This window comes from Callionymus lyra, chromosome 5 (assembly GCF_982586985.1).
Source record: "Callionymus lyra chromosome 5, fCalLyr1.hap1.1, whole genome shotgun sequence".
NCBI classification, from domain to species: Eukaryota; Metazoa; Chordata; class Actinopteri; order Syngnathiformes; family Callionymidae; genus Callionymus; species Callionymus lyra.
In genome coordinates this window covers 25,950,173-25,968,757 of record NC_141822.1, presented here as the reverse complement: position 1 = coordinate 25,968,757, position 18,585 = coordinate 25,950,173, and the positions used below count along the sequence as shown (strand labels likewise).

Below are 18,585 nucleotides of genomic sequence, written 5' to 3'. Positions count from 1 at the left end.
TCAGGTGACGCACTGACAGGAATGTGCGGAATATATTCACGGAACGATCTTCAGAAAAACAGTTTACAGGATCATGGTTTGAGTAAACGTGCTGTCAACACGTGCTTTTGTTAATGTAGAGAAAATACGATGTTTTTTTCTTAAAACAAAACACCTCTCAGACAATAATAATAAATAGAACAAAACTAAAACTATGACCAGGGTTTGAGGACAAGGAGCAAGTGTGTTTGTTTGTGTTTGTCCAGAGGCAAAGCTATTTTATGGGCCAAGGCGAGAGGGAGACAAGAAAGTTAATCTCTAAGCAACGCTGGTTTGTTTTGTAATGATTTTGTGTTATCACATAAATTGTTAAGAGAGTGTAAATTAAGATAGTTTCCTGTCCTCTGTGAAGAGTCAATGCAGGGTTTTTTAGCGTGTTTTTCCTTCTTTACGTCTTGTCAGTGAAAATTTAATATGCATTTCAGAACCGCCATGTTTAATCAACATGCCCGGTCTGTGGCTGATGAAGGGTTTTGTATTTTAAACTCTCAATGTTGCTAATCTGATTGATCATCTAGGCTATAATCTGCCCGACTGGTTGAGACCAGCAGCTTTAAACTAACGTAGAAGAGAAGTCAAACAAGAAATCTATATGATTTAACACTATTTTTTCTATACTTACAATTAATCTAAAAGCTGATTCATTATTGTATCGATGTTTTTAGCATTATAGTTTGACAAGGATGATCAGTGAAATGGAAATATTGCCGCATCATGTCATTCACTTATAATTAAACATGTGAAAAAAGATGAAAAATATAGAAGTTCAACAAATAAATACAGGATCAAGTTCAATTAAAACCACAAATATCTATTCATCCTAATTTATTCTCTATTCCAGCTACTTCGGGCGACACCGTGAACTGAAAACCAGCACACTGTTGCAGAACACACAAAGACACAAAAACATTCACAAACACAATTTCATATCAACCTCTGTATGTTTTTGGATTGTGTCAGGAAACAGGATTGCCCGGAGTTAACCCATAAATCACGGGCCTCAAATTGGCTCCCTCCGGAACTGGAAGCAAACTTGCAACCTTTTTTATTCGAGTCACTCTAAGCACTTCGCCACTGCGCACACAAAAATGACATTATTCTCCATAACTTAACACTTCCGGTCTGTACCCTGTTGAGACCGATCTTCACATTCTTTTCTTCTAACTGCTGTCTGAATAGAACTTTATCCTCGTCCCAGCTGCTTCACGTTCTGCTACTAAAGTAGGAAGTGTAGGAAATTATTCATTTATTCAACACAAAGCAGTATCTGAAGGAACCAATTTACAAAGTTTATAACAGTGAACTAAGCGTATTTGTATGTTTCTGGATTCTGCCAAAAAAAAGTACTAACTAGTCTCTTGTTCTCCAAGCTCCCACCCTAAATGACTCCCATATGACTGCCCATTACTGTCAGGAGTCAGCTGGAACATCTGGAAGCGAGCATGTCAATGGCATTTGGAAGATGCCGGAACATTCAACCAGCGTCTCCAGGGTCAGCCGCAAAACAAATCAATGTGATTTCGAATTTTTTAGAAAACTGAAATCAATTATGACTCTCCGTGATTGGTCTGACTCTCTTTTGTGGCAAGAACACGTGGGAAATTGGGTTTAAATGCCAGATGTCTGACATTTAAAATAAGCAGCAGATTACTGTGAATACAACAGATCTTTTTGATGAGTCAACTTTGTGGAATTGAACCTGAGAGTTGTCACATGTCTGTCGAGAGATGAGGACGTTTGGTGGTTTAGGTCAAGACTCTTTGATCTCGTAGCCTGGCCGGTCTGCCACACAGACACATGTCAGATCGGTTTGTTCCGAACAAAAGTAAACGCAATTAAACTTTAATGATCTTTGAATGAAAACTATTAATGTGTTTTCAGAAGTTAATTACTGTTAAGAACATGTCACAGACTCGTGGCCAAATCCGGTCCGCCAAGGTCATTTTAGGTGACAAACCGGATTTTTAGATTTAAATAAAGTAAGAATAATGTTCACATTGATACCTCAGCCCTGAAAAGATGCCAGTGTTTAAGATAAGTTATATTCTATATCATGTAAACCGTTATACAGAGACTTCCAGTCAGAGTAAAAGTGGCATCTAAAGAAAGGAAAAGATAATGATATGATAGCCTAAGCAGCCAAGATTGATAACAATCACTTCCTTTTCTCAGACAGTTTGACACCACAGTTTGATCTAATGTGTAATTATTCGCACAAGATTTCCTTCATTTCTGTACTCTTTAATTTAATCAAATGTCGACGACTGAGATTCAATCATAGTCACATGTCGTCAGAAGAAGTTGTTACTTAGCTGTCAAACAAATTGATCAAAGTGCTTCTGGGATGCCCAAGTGTATTGATTTGCTTTGTATTGAAGTACTTTATTAAGTTTTAATTTGTTTTTTAAATATTTTAATAGCTTGACACCCAGTAAACTTTTTGTCCTAACTTTCATGTGTGTTCCTCATAACCAGTCCTGAATGTTACCGTGATACTTTAACATGTCTGAAAGTTCCCAGAAACAACTAGTATTTATACAAAAACATGTGTTTGTTTCACTGTCTGCTATTATAGCCCCATCAAAGTGACAGTAAATGCACTGGTCATAAACAAAAGGCCAATCTTTGTAAATATAGAATTAAATAACGTCATGGTTGTCTTCCTTATATTTGACTTTAAGCACCTGGAAGAGTTGGAAGCTTAATTTTCTTGATTATATTCTGCTAGAAATTAAGTTTTGTGTTTCTGGCCACAGAAAAGAATTTTCTTAAAGGCAAATATTAACGATATAATGTTTTCTATTAATTTTTAATTTAATATGTCATTATATTGTCTCAAAGAAATGTATGAATCTGAACCAAAACAAGCTTCTTTTTCCTTTATCCCTAAAAAATGAATACAGGGACATACAAGACTGATATTTAACATAACTATATTTAAAAAAAAAGTTTTTTATTCCATTTTTTCTAAGGCAATATGATTCAATCATTTGACAGTTTGTACAGATGTTTATTAACTTATTATATGTATAACAAATTTATTTTAATTTAGGTGTAAAACAGTGGATCTGTAAGTAACAACTAAAAAGTAAGTGGTCTGTTTAGGTGCTGAAATTATCTTGTCTTCTTTCTCATGGGCTTCTACGGTGTTTAATTTTTTTATTTTCATTACAATATGTAGTAGGATAATCAGCTTAAATAATACAAAGATCCTAAAGAATAACATAAACTATGTTGTTAAATGAAATAGTGAACCTCCGTTAGATACAGTGTCAGGATTTTTATTGTTGCTTCGCAACTAAGAAAATCATTTTATAAATCATCCTGTGAAATACTGTTTCAGCTATTTTCTTTATAATAGAAATGTTCTTTTAGTCAATATATAGCACACCTGCAGGCAACTATTAAATATAAAGATACACATTCAGTAAACATTTCAATTCATTTTGAAGCTATATATGCTGATCTTTTTAATATATTTATTATTCTCACACTTTTATACCATAATCAGAAAAAAAGGGAATCCTCTAGTTTCAACTCAGGCACTATCCCAGTGGAGAATCTCACATTCACTGATCCTCTGTCATTTTAAATTCCAACTCGTTGAGGAATCTTCTTGAATAAATGAAGGAATTTGGAAGCAGAGAAGTCTCATGCTCACAGTCCCAAATTGTCCCTAATGACTTTTAAAGTTAAATTAAATACAATAAAAGTGAAGTTGGAAAAGTGGAAAAGCAAAATTGTCAATTAACACTTTATTCACTTTTGGACGGATGGATTCACAATTACGATGTTGTTCACAATGAGATAGGCCATTCTGTACAATATGAAACAGGTATATTTTATATATATATTGTTTTTTTAAACAAGCAAATACATATATCACCAGGGTGATCAGACATCTTAGTCCCTGAGATTTTGTCTTTCTATTCATATTCTATACATTTCATCTCATTTAATTCCCAACTTGAAGAGAGTTCATGAGCTGTCCGTCATACACTGAGGCATGTTTTTTCTTTTGCACAACATTTTGTAGTTCAGGTTTATCACAAGACAGCAAAACTGACTGATATCCACAAAGTCACAGCAAATGATATTAACCCCCCCCTCCTGAGGTCCTGCACACTGCTTCTCCACCCAGCCCAGCAGCAGACACAAGGCCGGCTCAGTCATTAACTTGACGTTTTGTAAGGGATGGTGTAAGACGTAGGAAGTGTCTTCAGTCAGGTTCAATCCACTCACATAGAACTTTGGATCTAGAGATAAATCAAAACGTTAATCATCGATCATTTATATCATTGCATGAACGAGCAAACATACCTGGCCTTTGTTTCTTGTGATCCTCCAGGAAAGCGATCACTTTCTTAGGGTCCGAGCTGTCGGCGTATCTGAAAATGGATAATTTAATACAAGCTTTGATTAGCTAATTCTATCAAATGTTTCAATTTGATCAATGAACTCATATTTACAAGTAAGGCGTGTTATTCCACAGCTCAGAGTGACGCTGCACCATCTGCTCGTTGTCATAGGAAACGATCAACTGTTGACCTTTCTGCCAACAGCTACGAAGAGTTGGAACGCTCTACACACGAAAATAAACATATCTCTTAATCCCGTTTCTGCTATGAAAAGATGTATTTACCGTTGAGGGGCAGAGTTTACTCTCAAACAGCAAGACGATGAACTCGACAAGAAGGATGTGCTCCTCGTCTGTCAGTCCCTCAAAGTGAGAGCAGCAGATGACGACCACCTCGTGAGGATGAGCGTTCAGCCAGGTTGCCAATTCCTCCAACGCTTCCTAGACAAGAGGCGCAAACATCACGTATCTCTGCAGGTAAAACCCAAAACGTGTGACTTTAACTGTACCTTAACAGTGCTAATCGTGTAGATTCCGTGAGCGAAAAACAACGTTCTGTCTGCTGAGGGTTTCCTGGCGATCCGCAGATCTAAGAATCGAATGCCAAGATCACACTGGTCACTGAGCACAGATTGCTATAAATGTACACACAAACAAACGCATTAGAACCAGAAACGTATACTTCCAGTTTGGTAAACACAACATAGGATTTTTTTTGTGGTGTCAGCACAGAATAAAATAATTAAATAAGAAAGTACAAAAAAATCAGCAATAGAAAAACAGAACCAAGCACTAAGCTGCGTCCAATAATTTGATTTATAATCAAACCACATCTGTAAGAAGACACAATAGTAGAACCGATGGTTAGTCTCGGTACCTGCGTGGTGGACCAGCGAGACACACAGGGTCGGACCCAGAAGGGACAGAACTGGTCCATCAGACGCAGGAAGAGCGGCTCCGATGTCAGCACCGGGGAAGACGTGTCCAGACAAAAGGACATGCTATCATGACTTCCTGGAAGAATATCACAATGAATTTTTTTAACAAATGGTCTTTTTGCAAAAAAAAAAAAAAAGTTAATCGAACTTCGGTTTGATTTACCCGGTATGGCTAAGTTCCAGAGCGGCACATCGAGCAACTCTTCCGGCAAACATGACATCCAGTCCGAGTTTGTTTGGACCTTAAGACTCTGCTTCTCTTCCATTACCAAGTTATTCAGTTTACCGTTTACATTTTAGTTGAACTTATTGTTTTTATTTCCTTTCGACACTCTTCGACGCAGCTTCCGGAAACAAACATCCATATCCGGCTTTAACCGGATATGACCCGCACACGAATTTATATATTTTTTCTAAATACATTTTAATGATTGAATGTTTTTAATATTAATTCTACTCGCAGATTCATCGTTATATTTTTTCTTGAAAATTCAGAAAACATGATTGTTTAATGAATGTGATAAGTATTTGTTGTGTAGTGAACAAGGAAAACAAATTAAAAGGAACCCTGGAAATAATAAGAAAAACAAGGTCCAAGTGGTTGTGGGGATATACTATAGTTAAACAGTAATTTACGTTTATTCAATTATTTAAAAGGCACATTGTTGATGTAGAAATGGACAAATAGCAGACCATTCATTATTGATCAAATTTCTTTTTACAGCACATCTTTGTGCCAAGGTACAGAGATCTAGTGGGGAATCATTTATATTCCCATTTTTGCATTTTTTATTCATCTGGCGACGCTATGCTACTCAGTTCCCACCTTCAGGAGGGTCAAGATGGATGAGAAGAGGAGAGTGTTTGAGATTTTGAAGCAGCACTATTTAAAATCTGCAAAATATGTATTTTTATTCTTTTTTTTTGAGATTATTGGTTTTATTTGTATCATATATGACTGGCACCAAAAAAGTTGTGCAACACATATGTACCATAATATCATGACTGAAGTACTTTTTTTCCAGGTAAGTAAACCTGTGGGATGATTTAACATACATATGAGCCTGGCACAGAGAGATTGGGTTGGAGCCCAAATTTGATCTCTCTTTATTGTGGTGTTTTTCTTTTTGCTTCCAAACTGTAGCTAATCCCCATACAAGACCCACAACTAGTGTGTGCAATTCTCAATTGCATTACTATTAATCTTCCCAGGAAACCCATGATCTTCCACCTTCGTCACACGGGGACGTAAAAAAAAAAACCTTGCACCTTCCATGAATTAACTCAATTTTTCACTTTACCCCAGAAAATGACGAGATTCCACGTAAAAGGTTACTTCATCTCACGTGGAGATACTTGCAAAATCCCTGTCGCCTGTTTTTTGTTTTTTGACAAGGTCATCTTTGGGGTAAACTTAAATCAAATAAGTAATTTTGCCTGATAGTGGAACAAATTCTAATCACATCGATTCAATTTCCTTCTGCCAGGGCGAAGAACCACTTCTACTTCAGCAAGTGACTCATTAGAAGAAAGAAAAAAAATCTTCTATGTCATGCTGTGCATGGTTGTAATCCTTGGCACCAAGAATTGGAATTTGGCGCTTGCAGCACATGCAATATTTATATATTAAAACAGCTGGCAGAGCAGTGTGAATTTTGACACCCTCCGTATACCTTCAAAGAAAAACACAAGGATGTATTCCTACTGAGAGTAGCATCAGTTATCATTGAAGATTTAAGGAATGTTGGTTTAAGATGCAGTTTCATCCAAAAACATTTGTATTCTATTAAGTGATTAAGTTGAGACCATTGTATTTGATATTGACCCAAAATAATTGTTCCAAGCAAATGTAAATCCTAATTTTTCAGTGGAAATTATTTAGTTTTGAACTTAATTTTCTTAGTTATTCAATTTAGCGAATGGGAGTCCATCACATGTAAGGCTTGAAGTCCAGCCCAGCTCAGGCCAGACTCTGCCCTCTTATAAAGGAGATGAACTCGACTGGATGCATGCATACGAACTCTGAGAACTATCCTGCAACCTGCTTCTTTGCTGTTCTCTGCACGGGATCAGGAGGTAAATCACGTTTTCTTTGTTTATCTTCTTCACTCTTTTCTTTTCATCAATGACCATGGCAAAAAAAATAATGACGTATATATTCATAGGAGGATGTATATTAAGTATTTAACATGGTCGTTCTGTCTTTCTGTGTGTGTACTGATCTTAAACTCCAAAATAACTCCAATTGTCTTTTTAAACTAGCATGTAGACTACGACCCTTAAGTGAGGTTTTAGGGGCGGAGGCATCTCGATCGGGTCAACCCTATGGAAATTCAGATGCGTCCAGTGTTGATTAAATTGAAACAAAATGTATAACATACTAAATAAAGGAGATTTACATAATTTCAAATCTTTATTTTTTATTGTAAGGGGTGAAAAGGAAGGCAGAAGACATCATTACAATTCAAATAGCGGATTAATATCATATTTCATACATAATAAAAATTAGGATAATTAAGACAATTTCAGCTCCTTTCGGCAATTCTCCCTCCACCCACTCTTTAAGGGTGATTTGGTTTCCAAAATTTGTACTTTTTAATCAGGAAACTCTGGGTGTTGAGCTCATTCTTCATGAATAGAAAAATAACACAGATGAATTCCAGCAGAAATATAGCCTTTTTTCCATGTCGTAGGTAATGTTATAATGAATTGCTTGTCTTTGGCTTGTAAGATGTTTTTAATGTTGTATGGAATAATTAAAAAACTAAAATAACGAATCTGCTATTACACTACAAAACTAAAACTTTTTTTTTTATATATATATATATATAACTTTTGTATTATTAATATTTGTATTAACTATTTCATCTGATTTTGTTCCCCTTATGACAATTTTATTCCCTTTATTCTTCCGAGAAACTATGGAGGGCTTAAACACTCTCAAGTTGACGCTCTATGCAGGCTGTTGACAACTTTCCCGAGCTTAATTTGTTCTATGTAGCCCCAAATTAAAGCCCCTATACGGCAATTAGGCCTCCATTTGAAAGCTACACATTGAACGTAATTAAATGGGACATGTGACGTGAGATGAAACTGTGGAGACTGGAATGAGCAAGGGGAATTTAACAATTAGAGAAATGAGACGTAATACATTTCAGGTGGCATCGGATCTCGTGCTCTGACCACTTAGGGGGGAACGTTTTTTAAAATCATATCTTTGCTCCCAGAGTGACTGAGTGGCCATGTTGGATCCGTATGACTGCACCAACTGCAAAGAGTCGCTGTTTGGGAAAAAGTACATCCTCAAGCAGGACAATCCGTACTGCATCAAGTGCTATGAAGAGTTGTTCTCCAGCAACTGCCATGTTTGCCACAAGGTCATCCCCTGCACCAGCAAGGTAACCACTTCTAAGGATGCAATTTTCTAAGCATGGAAGGGTTCATGACATTCAAAGCCTCACACTTTTTCTTTACTTAAAAACAAGGAAAAAAATGGATGCTTTTGTTTGCAAATAAATATTGTGTCTTAATGAATTACAAACGTATTTGAGAATCTGTGCAGGATCTGTCATACGATGAGCGTCACTGGCACAGCGAATGCTTCCTCTGTGCCAAATGCAGTAAGTCGCTGGCCGATCAACCTTTCGCCACGAAGGACGACTTGCTGATGTGCACAGGGTGCTACATCGATGAGTACTCCTCCAAGTGCCACACCTGCCAGGAGACCATCATGCCTGGTGAGTTCAAGTTAGGGTTGAAGGTTTCAAACAAAATACACATCCTTTTTGGCTCAATGACTTCCTTTTGACATCATGCTAGGGTCCAAAAAGATGGAGCACAAGGGCAACAGTTGGCACGAGCATTGTTTCAGTTGCAACCGCTGCCAGCAGCCCATTGGTACCCGGAGCTTCGTCCAGAAGGACGCCAACAAGTACTGCCTGACCTGCTATGAGAAGCAATTTGCACTTCAGTGCATCCAGTGCAAAAAGGTAAAAAGAGAGAACACGGAGAAAATGTTTCTTAATTTAATTTACCACTGGTGGCAACAAATAGAACACTTAGAATAGATCTGTGAGAAAGTAATGCTCCGATCATTACAGTGACAAATCCATCAAAAAGGGTTGCAGGATCCAGATGGTAATCCAATGCAAATTAAAATCCCTTCATGACCATATTAGTTACAGTCTATCATGAAATATGAGCTTGGCTTGGTAATTATGTCTCAAATACATGAGACAGAAAGTAGCCGAGAATTTGTTTCATCCGAATAAACTGAGGCTTCATGATAGTGATTTCTAACGAGAAATACTTCTAACTCAATAATGCAATTCAATGACAAAAGCGGGGACTGCTTTTATGTTTGATTATTCAAAAGTCACAAGACAGTCACAAACTCTGTTTAAACCATATTAGCGAGATGGAGGTACTTACCGAGACTTACAAGTTTTCACCAAAGGATAGATAACTACATTGTGATTCTTGTGGATTGTTAATCCAATTTATTCTGTGGATTCCAGGCTATCATCAACGGAGGTGTGAACTACCGCGACCAGCCCTGGCACAAGACGTGTTTCGTCTGCACTGGATGTAAGCAGCAGCTCGCCGGCTTGCGCTTCACCTCTCGGGACGACTTCGCCTACTGCCTTGACTGCTTCTGCAACCTCTTTTCCAAGAAATGTGAATCTTGCACCGCCCCGATAAGTGGTGGGTATTTTTGGGGAAATATTATCTGGTTTTAACTTTTGACTGTTTAATCATTTCTCTTTTTGTTGCTTTTGATCATAAAAAATGTTGTTTTAGTTGTTATTTTTCAGGGGGGGATCAACATTACATTTTTCAAATTCTGATTTGATAGCAGATGACATTTTGAAACTTAACTTGGTTTGTAAATCAAGGTCAATTAGATTGTCTATAAATAAATGGTGAGAACATAATCTAATGGTCTACTTAACTACAACAAATGTGATTTTCTTGCCAAGTAATGACATAGCATATAAGGAGCGGCATCCTCTTGTTTGAAGTTGGATAATGGAATTACCGTTGGGACGCATGAAATTTAATAAAAAATGCACAGTCAGGAAAATTCCTGTTATTCATTTTTATTCCAGACAGTCTTGCTTACGAGTTTATCAACTTGAGCTTCACAGTAATCCAAAGGAATTTGAAAACAAGTAACCTCTGTATACTTTAGAGGAGTGTCCATGAACTTAATTTCAATCAGAAGCTTCTCATTTTTGTGTTTACCTTTTCATAAGTTGAGTTTAGAAATGTTAACAATAATATAATTTAGATTTCATTTATTTCGTAAGTTTCTCTTAAAATTAAATCAAAACTTACATTCAGAACTAAGTGAGATAAATCTTTTTTTTCCCTCCTTAATCTGTTTTCCTGAATTCTCTGTACACAAGCGAACACATAATGTCATTACCAGCATCATGAGATGACCATCTATTTCCACTTTACTCATTGAACCCCTTTGTTGCTCCGAACTCAGGTCTCGGTGGCAGCAAGTACATCTCATTCGAGCAGCGCCAGTGGCACAACACCTGCTTCAACTGCAAAAAGTGCTCCGAGTCCTTGGTGGGACGAGGCTTCCTGACGTGCAAAGACGACGTCTTCTGCCCAGACTGTGGCAAAGATGTCTGAGCGGTCGGTCCTGCAAGAAAAGTGGTGGTTTGAGACAGCTTTGATCTAAACAGGAGCAGCATGATTCTTTACCATGAGATTACTAGTTAACAGTTGTTTGTTCTTTGATCAGTAAAATTGCTGATTCCCTTTGCATGCACTTACCAGTTGACTTAAAACACACCCTATATCTATCTCATGTATATCCATGTATTAATATAAAATATATATTCAAAAGAGTAATTTACAGCTATAGAAACTATCCAACATTCTCTTTTCATGCTTATTCTACAATGCACCGGTATTATGGTTCAAGAAATATTATTTAAACTAAAGAAAACTCTCTAAATATCCAACTCATATATCAAATGTATTAAAATGTTTGGGTGTCTACATTAACATTGCTTCTACTAATGCGATTGTTTTGTGTAATTAAATGATATTACAAACAAATAATGATTCCAATAAAGATACTAAACTAATACATTTCGTGTCGTTTGCTATTTTTTATTGTTTATTTTTATTTGTGGAAATATTTTCTCTGGTATTATAAGATCCTTCATCAGAGAGACGTCTTACTTAATATCATATTTTCGACGTTCCTTATTACAATGTTTCAAAATGCAAGTTGAGTTTTAATTTAAATACAAATCATGTTTTGTTTTTAAATCAAATGTGAACAGTAGTTCGTTGAGATTGTATTTGTTTAAAATGAAATCACGAGTTAGTCTCGCTGTAACGCGTCGGATCACGGGCGGTGACACGTCGTTTTTTATAGACGATCTTTGTAAACGCCTACCGGAAGTGAGTAGCAGGTGCCGCAAGATAAGATAAGCTAACGCCATCCAACCGCGGCGCTTCTACAAGAAAACGTTGAAGAGGCAACTGGTAAAGTAAGATGTTTTTTCCTTGAGTGTTAATGTTCAAAGAAACGTAAGCAGTGTGTAGTATAATATTCTAAATGATTGTTTCTAATCCTGTGTCATGCTGCAAGGCGGCTAACTGGACTAGCATGGCTTTGTTAGCCACATTGCTAATGATGCTCCTCAGAATACTTCATTCTCCTTAAACAATAAAAAAAAGAAGAACGTGTTAAACATGTATATTTTATACAATCTGTTAAATATAACGGAAGCAGTTAATTGTATTTTTTTTTTGTGCTTAGCTTTGGTAAACGTTTTCTAAATAATTAATTGTATATTCATCAGATTTCTTGCATATTAACTGAAGATGAGTGCTGTTGTACCCAACCATCGAAGGACCAAACCTGGAGGTGATGATCTAACCTTTCATTTGTGTGATAAATCTCACTTAATATATAATTGTTTTAAATGTGTCACATGTTCATAACTGTTGCTGTAAATTTGTTATTTGTTGTAGCCATTTTAGTCATCCGTTTAAAAAAAAAAAAAGGCATTCATGCAAAAAGGCTGAAGCCCCTAAAGAAGACAAGCGGATATAATTCTGCTCTCATTTCAGGCATCAAGCCCGGAGCTGCGCTCAACATTGGTGTGACTGGACCCTCCTCCCAAATCCCTGGGCTCTCCCAGACCGCGGATGAGACTTCTCCAGTGGAAAGGGTCACTGGACGACGAGTGGGCATTTTCGAAACGGATTCCGAATATGTCAAGCTAGCAAAAGGGGGTGGACATAAAGGTACATATAAAATCAACGTAACCCTGTTACTACTTCTATTATACACGGTTCAAAGGAAAGAAACGACTGCATTTATTTCAACATCTTCAAAAAGGCATAATTTATTAATGCAGATTTTGTACCAAAGGCACACAAAGAAAAATGAGCACCTGAGACAAAGGGGTTACATTAAATAATGTATTTCATTTTTTTTTAAGAATAGGAAAGCAAGACAGCAGCCAGTCAAAACGTCCTTATAGTTTCTGAGTAGTCCAACATATGATCAGTGAGTCAATGTCAGTCGGACAATGCTTGCAAATCCAGCTTTCATAAATGGTGCGTCTCATTTTATGTACTTAATAAAAGGATCCCAGAGTGATTCTGATCCCTTCCAAATAAAGGAAAGAAAGCATGTCATTCAACAAGTCTCAAAGATATATTGTGTAAATTGTAATTGCAGCTTGGTTTATGAAACCCAAATATCAAAGCTGAATATTGTTGATAGAACTAAGATAGGAAAATGATTAGTGATGGGTGAGGATTCTATCTTAATAAACACTTGAAAAATAGTATTTAGCTAGTAAAGAGCTTTAATAAAGTTTATTTAGTATGATAGTAAGACACTTTTATGGTACTACTCTAGTTTTCTGACTTGAAGCATTTTGGTGCTGGAATCAGATATTTAAAAGGTTGATAAAAACACAATCATTGAACACTTTTCCTTAAATCCTCACATATTCAATCACATGAAAGATGAATACTTTACTTTATTTAGCCGATTTAATAAACTAATTAAATAATTCTATTCATATAATATGTTTGTCCTTTTTCTTTGCATCATTTGAATGCCATTTTTGCAGAGCAGGGAGTACATTTTGAGAGGATATTACAAAGTTGTCTGGTGAAAAGAGAGGATAGAGAAGAATTGCTGAGCATGAAGAAAGAGAAATTGTGCGGAAAGACAAGTAGAGAAGAGTGGAGAAGATGGGTGACTGTGATTATTCCTGAAGAGAGAAGCTGATAGAGGAAGAAAGGCAAGTTTGAAAAGTAAAAAAAATACAATTCTCTTACTGGTGAAGTACTAGAAATCATTTTGAAAACGAGTCTTCCATGAAATGGTTTAATCTGATAAGGATTTTCTTCTTGTTACTGTACATAAATTGTAATAAAACATTTTTCGCGAAGGAAAGAATCAATCCTGCGGGATCTATAAAGTTCTACCTAAATGAAAATAAATGGTTAAAAATGTTAAGATCTGAAATATTTGTGCTTCATTATAAATTCCCTACTTTGTCCATCTTGGTTCTCACTACCTTTATTCTGCCCCACAGGTCTGTTGAGTCATGACGATGATGCCGATGACATGCCAAGGAAGTCCTATACTCCAACCAACTGGTTTGGAGATGAGGACACAAAGAAGTGAGTACACATGAATGATTTAGAATTAATTAATTATTGATTTTCTTGGTGTGGTCGCTCAGTGATTTGGTCCGTCATGATTACATGTTTACTAAAAGCAATAACGTTTTCTAATATTTGGTCAAATTATCTCTGAAATGCATGAGTCTGGAGTGGGAAATGCCTTCAACTTCAAGAGCTGGAAGAGATTTTAAAATGAACCAGAACAGACAAAAAAACATCTGTCCAGTGAAATGGCCCAGTATGCTTTGTGTGTCTCGTGTGATCGTGGTTTTGTACTTGCAGCCAAAGCAAACCAAGCTCTCCCGACGACGAGTCGAAGGGAGGCCGGCAGCCACTCGCTGCACCGTTTGGCACTGATAACAATTCCGCCTGGGAAAGAGAGACTGATAGTATTGAAAAAAATAAGGTGAATAGATAAAATAAGGCTTACAGCACGATGTCGAAGCCATATTCATCTTTTTACAAGAATAATTTTTCCATTTTTTTTTATTTTTTAACACCATCATCATGTTTAGTTTTTATTTAACCCCCACAACCTACACATTACTTTCAATGTTTCCCATACATTGATGAGACCATGGTGGCCTGCCATAGTCTCAATTACCCCACCATAGTCTCACCATAGTCTCCCCTTAGCCCCGGTTGTCAAATAAAATGATGACTTCATCATGCGATGCGAAGACGAGGTTTAACACAATGTAAAAGATGGTAAGGAATTAAAAAGAAGACTAAAGACGGTCACCAAAATATAAACTATGCCAAAATGGTTAAATTGATTAAAATGCCACTATTATGAAAATGCGTTGAATATGGTTCCACTGCATGGGATTGAAACAAGGTAGTTTGGTGTGTTTGGTTATGAATTGCATGGAGTAAATTAAAACGCAATAACATTTACTTAATAAAAATAAACAAAAAACTATGTGTATTTTTTAGCTAAATTGTAAAAACAATATTCCTCAGACAATCGGGTAAAAACCTGAACTTTCCGTAAATGTTTCAATGTCATTATTGCATGCTTGGTTTGAGGAGGAAGTGGTTTTATTGTCCCTAGGTAGCATGTTGCTCATCACGCTAAGAAAAAAATAATGAAACCGTTTAATAATTCAATATAGAAGGTGTGCCCCGCCTTGTTGGACTGACAATTGCTAAATTTCACCACCATCCTTTGTGCCTGTCGAATTCAGTTCAAAACCAAATAATAACAATAATTAAATATTTCTTTACACATTTTTAACCACTGCTGCACTTTTACTTGTTTAATTTACAAGCATTCACCCTCTGATTTTGGTAGCTGTGATTGACTGATTTTGCGCATGCCTGATTTCATATTTATTTCTTCCTGTTCATGTTTTACTAATCGTTCATGTTTTACTAATCGTTCATGTTTTACTAATTGTCCAGTTTTATAACATTTGCATGTTTCATCTAAATAATGCATCCAAATCTATGTTCTTGAATTTGTTTGAGCACCAAATCTACTGACTTGTTTTTTTTAAAGAGTTCTCCTGATGACACGGCCTCCGATCTTGAAGGTTTGACCTTGACCGGCAAATACAAGAGGACGTGAGTGAATTATAATATAGGTTTTTTTTGCGTTTCTTTATTGTGTAGTCCGTAAAAAGGTTAATTTCTTTATCTCATTGCTGCTTCTACAGATCATTTGAAAAGAAGGCTCCTCCGGTCAGCATGTCCAAGCTGCTCAGTCATGGCTATGTGGAGGAGAAGAAGAAGTCTCCTAATGATGATGACACTTCAAGTAAGACATCCACTTTAATATTTAGCTTGTGGCCTTAAAGAAAAATGGACACCCATTTACAGCCTACAAAAATAGTGTTCTATTATATTTGTTCTAGAGAGAAAAAAAGAAGAATTTGCTTTACATTAATTAAAATCTCATACTGCTGTATGTAAAATAATTCAAAAAGCTTTTAAATCAAGTGCACAGAACAATGAATAAAATGACCACACGTCTGTGAGGAGGAACGTTGACCTGTTGTGCAAATTGACAGAGTATAGAATTTAGAGGCGTCAAGGCAGCCTCTATAAAATAATGGATCTGCATGTGTTGGCCACAGACTATATTTCTCAATCCTCATTCTTTATCAAATTTAGGGCTAGTCTGGCATTTTGCCAGTGCCCTCACCACTAGCTGAAGCACAAGCGTCAGCCACAGCAACCCACAGAAGTTGCTCTTATTCCACTGCAGAGTGACTAGAAGTTGATGCCCTGATACCAGTCTAAGAGATCCCTTGAGGGAACATCAGTCTCAGGAAGATTCCCTTGATACACTTGTTGTGGTTGGCTTGGTTTAAATTCCAGCGGAGGAAACCTGTGGTTGTATTTTCCACTTTTAGTGAGTGAAACCATTCTGAAAAATTTAGGATATTCTCTTTAACGTTTTTTTTAAGCAGTGCATTATGTACCCAAAACAACTCCTTAAACATATTTTGCTTGTTACCTGACATTATCAACAGGTTGTGAACTTGTGTCTTATAATTATGATCCATGTCCATGTTGCTAAAACATTTGTGCTTGATGATAAAGAAATACAGAATTATTATGTTTGGTCACATGTGTGAATATGACAAATATGGTTTGGTAAGTTTAAAATTGTTTGTCTGTGGAGTTGAAAGTTAATAATGTGTTAGTAAATATACTTCTACCTTCTTTTTTAGTATTGAAATTGAATATAGTGCTAAACACTAATTTTTTATCAGCTTACTAAATTAAATATGAAAAAACATCTCGGGAACATTTATAACCGAGCGTGACGGGTCATTATTTATTCAATGGCAAAAAATAGAGCAAAAGATGGCAAACCTTTCTGCCAGTATGCTGCAGCGTTGCTAATTCTGACTCATAAGACCAGTTGTTGTACGTGATTGAGGCACAAACTGCGCTCCACCTTGCTGACGTCTGAAGCTGCAAAGATAGCCACAGTCTTAACACACAGAAATGGTGATGACGTTTGTCAGGTTGACATCATAAATGACCATTTTTTCAGAACCTGTTTTTTTTTTTTTTTCCTTTTTCTTTCAGGTGTGACATCTGAACAAACCAGCACTATCGCGACTGAGGACGTGGGCGAGGATGATCTCGAGTGAAGACGTAACGACGGAGTGGATCGTCGCAAACCTTTACACCCACATCCACTCATGTTTTGTGCTTATGTTTACGCAAAAAAAGTAACGGTTTTTATTTATTTGCTTCACACTGTGAGAGTAATCCACATAGAGTTTAAATAGATGTGTCCGTGCTGTATTTTTTACATTTTCAAAGCTCAATTTGAAGGACAGGCAACGAGTCTGGTGAGAGACAAAGCTGTCGGTGATTCACTGAATCTTGTCCAGTCAGTCGCTCGTACGATCTGCTGTATTCAAGTGGATGTGCTGGCCTTCCGTCCTGGTTGTATGAAGATTGAGTCGGTGCTTTTAACGGTGTTCATGCGATTTAAAAAAAACAATGTGGTACTAGATATAGTGGTTATGTTTTAAGTTAAGAGCTTCTTGTGCGTCATGTGTGCCATTAACAATCCTCCGTTCCAAAATGTGAGTCACCTGCCAATAGCTAAATGATTTTGTCTTGCAGTTCATTCAATTCGTAACAAACATTTGATCTTATAGAGAGAGATACACGGAAAACCCTCATTTGTTTTGCCAAGTCCACCTCAAGATCTGACTATTTGAGCTGCAAATAAAAAAAGTGTTTCAAAGATTAGATATTTGAATATTTTATGTTTCATCATGCAAACCAGCCCCATTTGCCCGAGTGATTCATGTTTTTTCTGCCTTCATTATTTATTTACAAGTTGTTACTGCCAGAACATGATTTATAATGTGAAGGAGCTTTTCATTTGACTAAGCCTTCAGGTGTATATTTTCTTGATAAGTAATGGATACCTGTGAGGTCCGGTCTTTCTTTGAGGTATTATCCTGCCTGCCTTTTTTAAGGTCTGTATTAAATGGCTAGTGCACTGTATTATTGCTTTTTATTTAAGCACCTGCTATTCCATTTGAACCAGTGCGTGCGGTCATGTCACTACAAAAAAAACACTAATGTTGTTCGTTCTTACACACAGTGTTCGCTTTTTATTATTTCTGCACATTTCCACTCGTTCTGAGTAGACTTGCAGGTGACGGTTTTATTTAAAAACGGGATCCCTCCAATGTAATCGTGACTGAACTCTATGTAAGACAACTGAAGTTTGACTGTACACCTACTTAAATAAATGGGCATGTGCATGTACTGGTGAGCTCTTCTGTATTGTCCGACATTTTAATTTCGTCTCAATGTTTTTATTTGTTATTATTTACACAAAGGTCCTTATTTTTTTTTTAAATTTTTAATCCATGGTGCTATATGTTATTTTATTTTGATTTATTTTTTTATTAAAAATTGCTGTATGTATTGGCTATTGGAAAAAAACAATTTCCCGAAGGAGACCTCCTGAGGGATCAATAAAGTTTTACCTTACCTTACCTTATATCTAGATATATATATATATATATATAAAAACATTCACTCTCTATGTGTTTTCATTTTTTTTTAATATATATTATGTGTATG

At 36.4% G+C, this 18,585-nt stretch overlaps 3 protein-coding genes across 4 annotated transcripts; 2 read left to right on the top strand and 1 right to left on the bottom strand.

Annotated features, from left to right (window-relative positions):
* Positions 1-3,779: 3,779 nt before the first annotated feature.
* LOC148079898 (PI-PLC X domain-containing protein 1) lies at positions 3,780-5,687 on the bottom strand. The gene is made up of 7 exons (XM_087792580.1): positions 5,498-5,687; positions 5,274-5,410; positions 4,906-5,031; positions 4,682-4,837; positions 4,509-4,621; positions 4,360-4,427; positions 3,780-4,295 (listed from the first exon to the last, which is right to left on the bottom strand). The coding sequence occupies exons 1-7, from the start codon at positions 5,598-5,600 to the stop codon at positions 4,018-4,020; spliced, it is 981 nt and encodes a 326-aa protein (XP_087648706.1). The 5' UTR covers positions 5,601-5,687; the 3' UTR covers positions 3,780-4,017.
* Positions 5,688-8,566: 2,879 nt separating this feature from the next.
* LOC148079897 (four and a half LIM domains protein 2-like) lies at positions 8,567-10,980 on the top strand. Its single transcript, XM_087792579.1, has 5 exons — positions 8,567-8,732; positions 8,897-9,071; positions 9,154-9,323; positions 9,852-10,038; positions 10,829-10,980. The coding sequence occupies exons 1-5, from the start codon at positions 8,577-8,579 to the stop codon at positions 10,978-10,980; spliced, it is 840 nt and encodes a 279-aa protein (XP_087648705.1). The 5' UTR covers positions 8,567-8,576.
* Positions 10,981-11,757: 777 nt separating this feature from the next.
* Positions 11,758-18,264, top strand: c5h7orf57 (chromosome 5 C7orf57 homolog). 2 transcript variants are annotated; one of them, XM_087791617.1, is made up of 8 exons: positions 11,758-11,847; positions 12,168-12,232; positions 12,439-12,615; positions 13,926-14,013; positions 14,299-14,422; positions 15,518-15,582; positions 15,675-15,775; positions 17,059-18,264. In XM_087791617.1, the coding sequence occupies exons 2-8, from the start codon at positions 12,190-12,192 to the stop codon at positions 17,121-17,123; spliced, it is 663 nt and encodes a 220-aa protein (XP_087647743.1). In that variant the 5' UTR covers positions 11,758-11,847; positions 12,168-12,189; the 3' UTR covers positions 17,124-18,264. The 2 variants fall into 2 exon arrangements, with proteins under 2 accessions (XP_087647743.1, XP_087647742.1); XM_087791616.1 differs by having other exon boundaries at positions 11,758-11,852.
* The last annotated feature ends 321 nt before the right edge of the window (positions 18,265-18,585 follow it).

What these genes read in the sequence shown, in the direction of transcription:
- LOC148079898 (XM_087792580.1), bottom strand. Translation starts at nt 5,600, where the DNA reads ATGGAAGAGAAGCAGAGTCTTAAGGTCCAAACAAACTCGGACTGGATG. An exon ending in GTAAACTCTGCCCCTCAACG is followed by an intron (nt 4,622 to 4,681) that starts GTAAATACATCT and finishes TTTCGTGTGTAG; the next exon opens with AGCGTTCCAACTCTTCGTAG. An exon ending in TGGAATAACACGCCTTACTT is followed by an intron (nt 4,428 to 4,508) that starts GTAAATATGAGT and finishes ATCCATTTTCAG; the next exon opens with ATACGCCGACAGCTCGGACC.
- c5h7orf57 (XM_087791617.1), top strand. Translation starts at nt 12,190, where the DNA reads ATGAGTGCTGTTGTACCCAACCATCGAAGGACCAAACCTGGAG. An exon ending in AAAAGGGGGTGGACATAAAG is followed by an intron (nt 12,616 to 13,925) that starts GTACATATAAAA and finishes TCTGCCCCACAG; the next exon opens with GTCTGTTGAGTCATGACGAT. An exon ending in ATAGTATTGAAAAAAATAAG is followed by an intron (nt 14,423 to 15,517) that starts GTGAATAGATAA and finishes TTTTTTTTAAAG; the next exon opens with AGTTCTCCTGATGACACGGC.
- LOC148079897 (XM_087792579.1), top strand. Translation starts at nt 8,577, where the DNA reads ATGTTGGATCCGTATGACTGCACCAACTGCAAAGAGTCGCTGTTTGGG. An exon ending in CCAGGAGACCATCATGCCTG is followed by an intron (nt 9,072 to 9,153) that starts GTGAGTTCAAGT and finishes ACATCATGCTAG; the next exon opens with GGTCCAAAAAGATGGAGCAC. An exon ending in TTGCACCGCCCCGATAAGTG is followed by an intron (nt 10,039 to 10,828) that starts GTGGGTATTTTT and finishes CTCCGAACTCAG; the next exon opens with GTCTCGGTGGCAGCAAGTAC.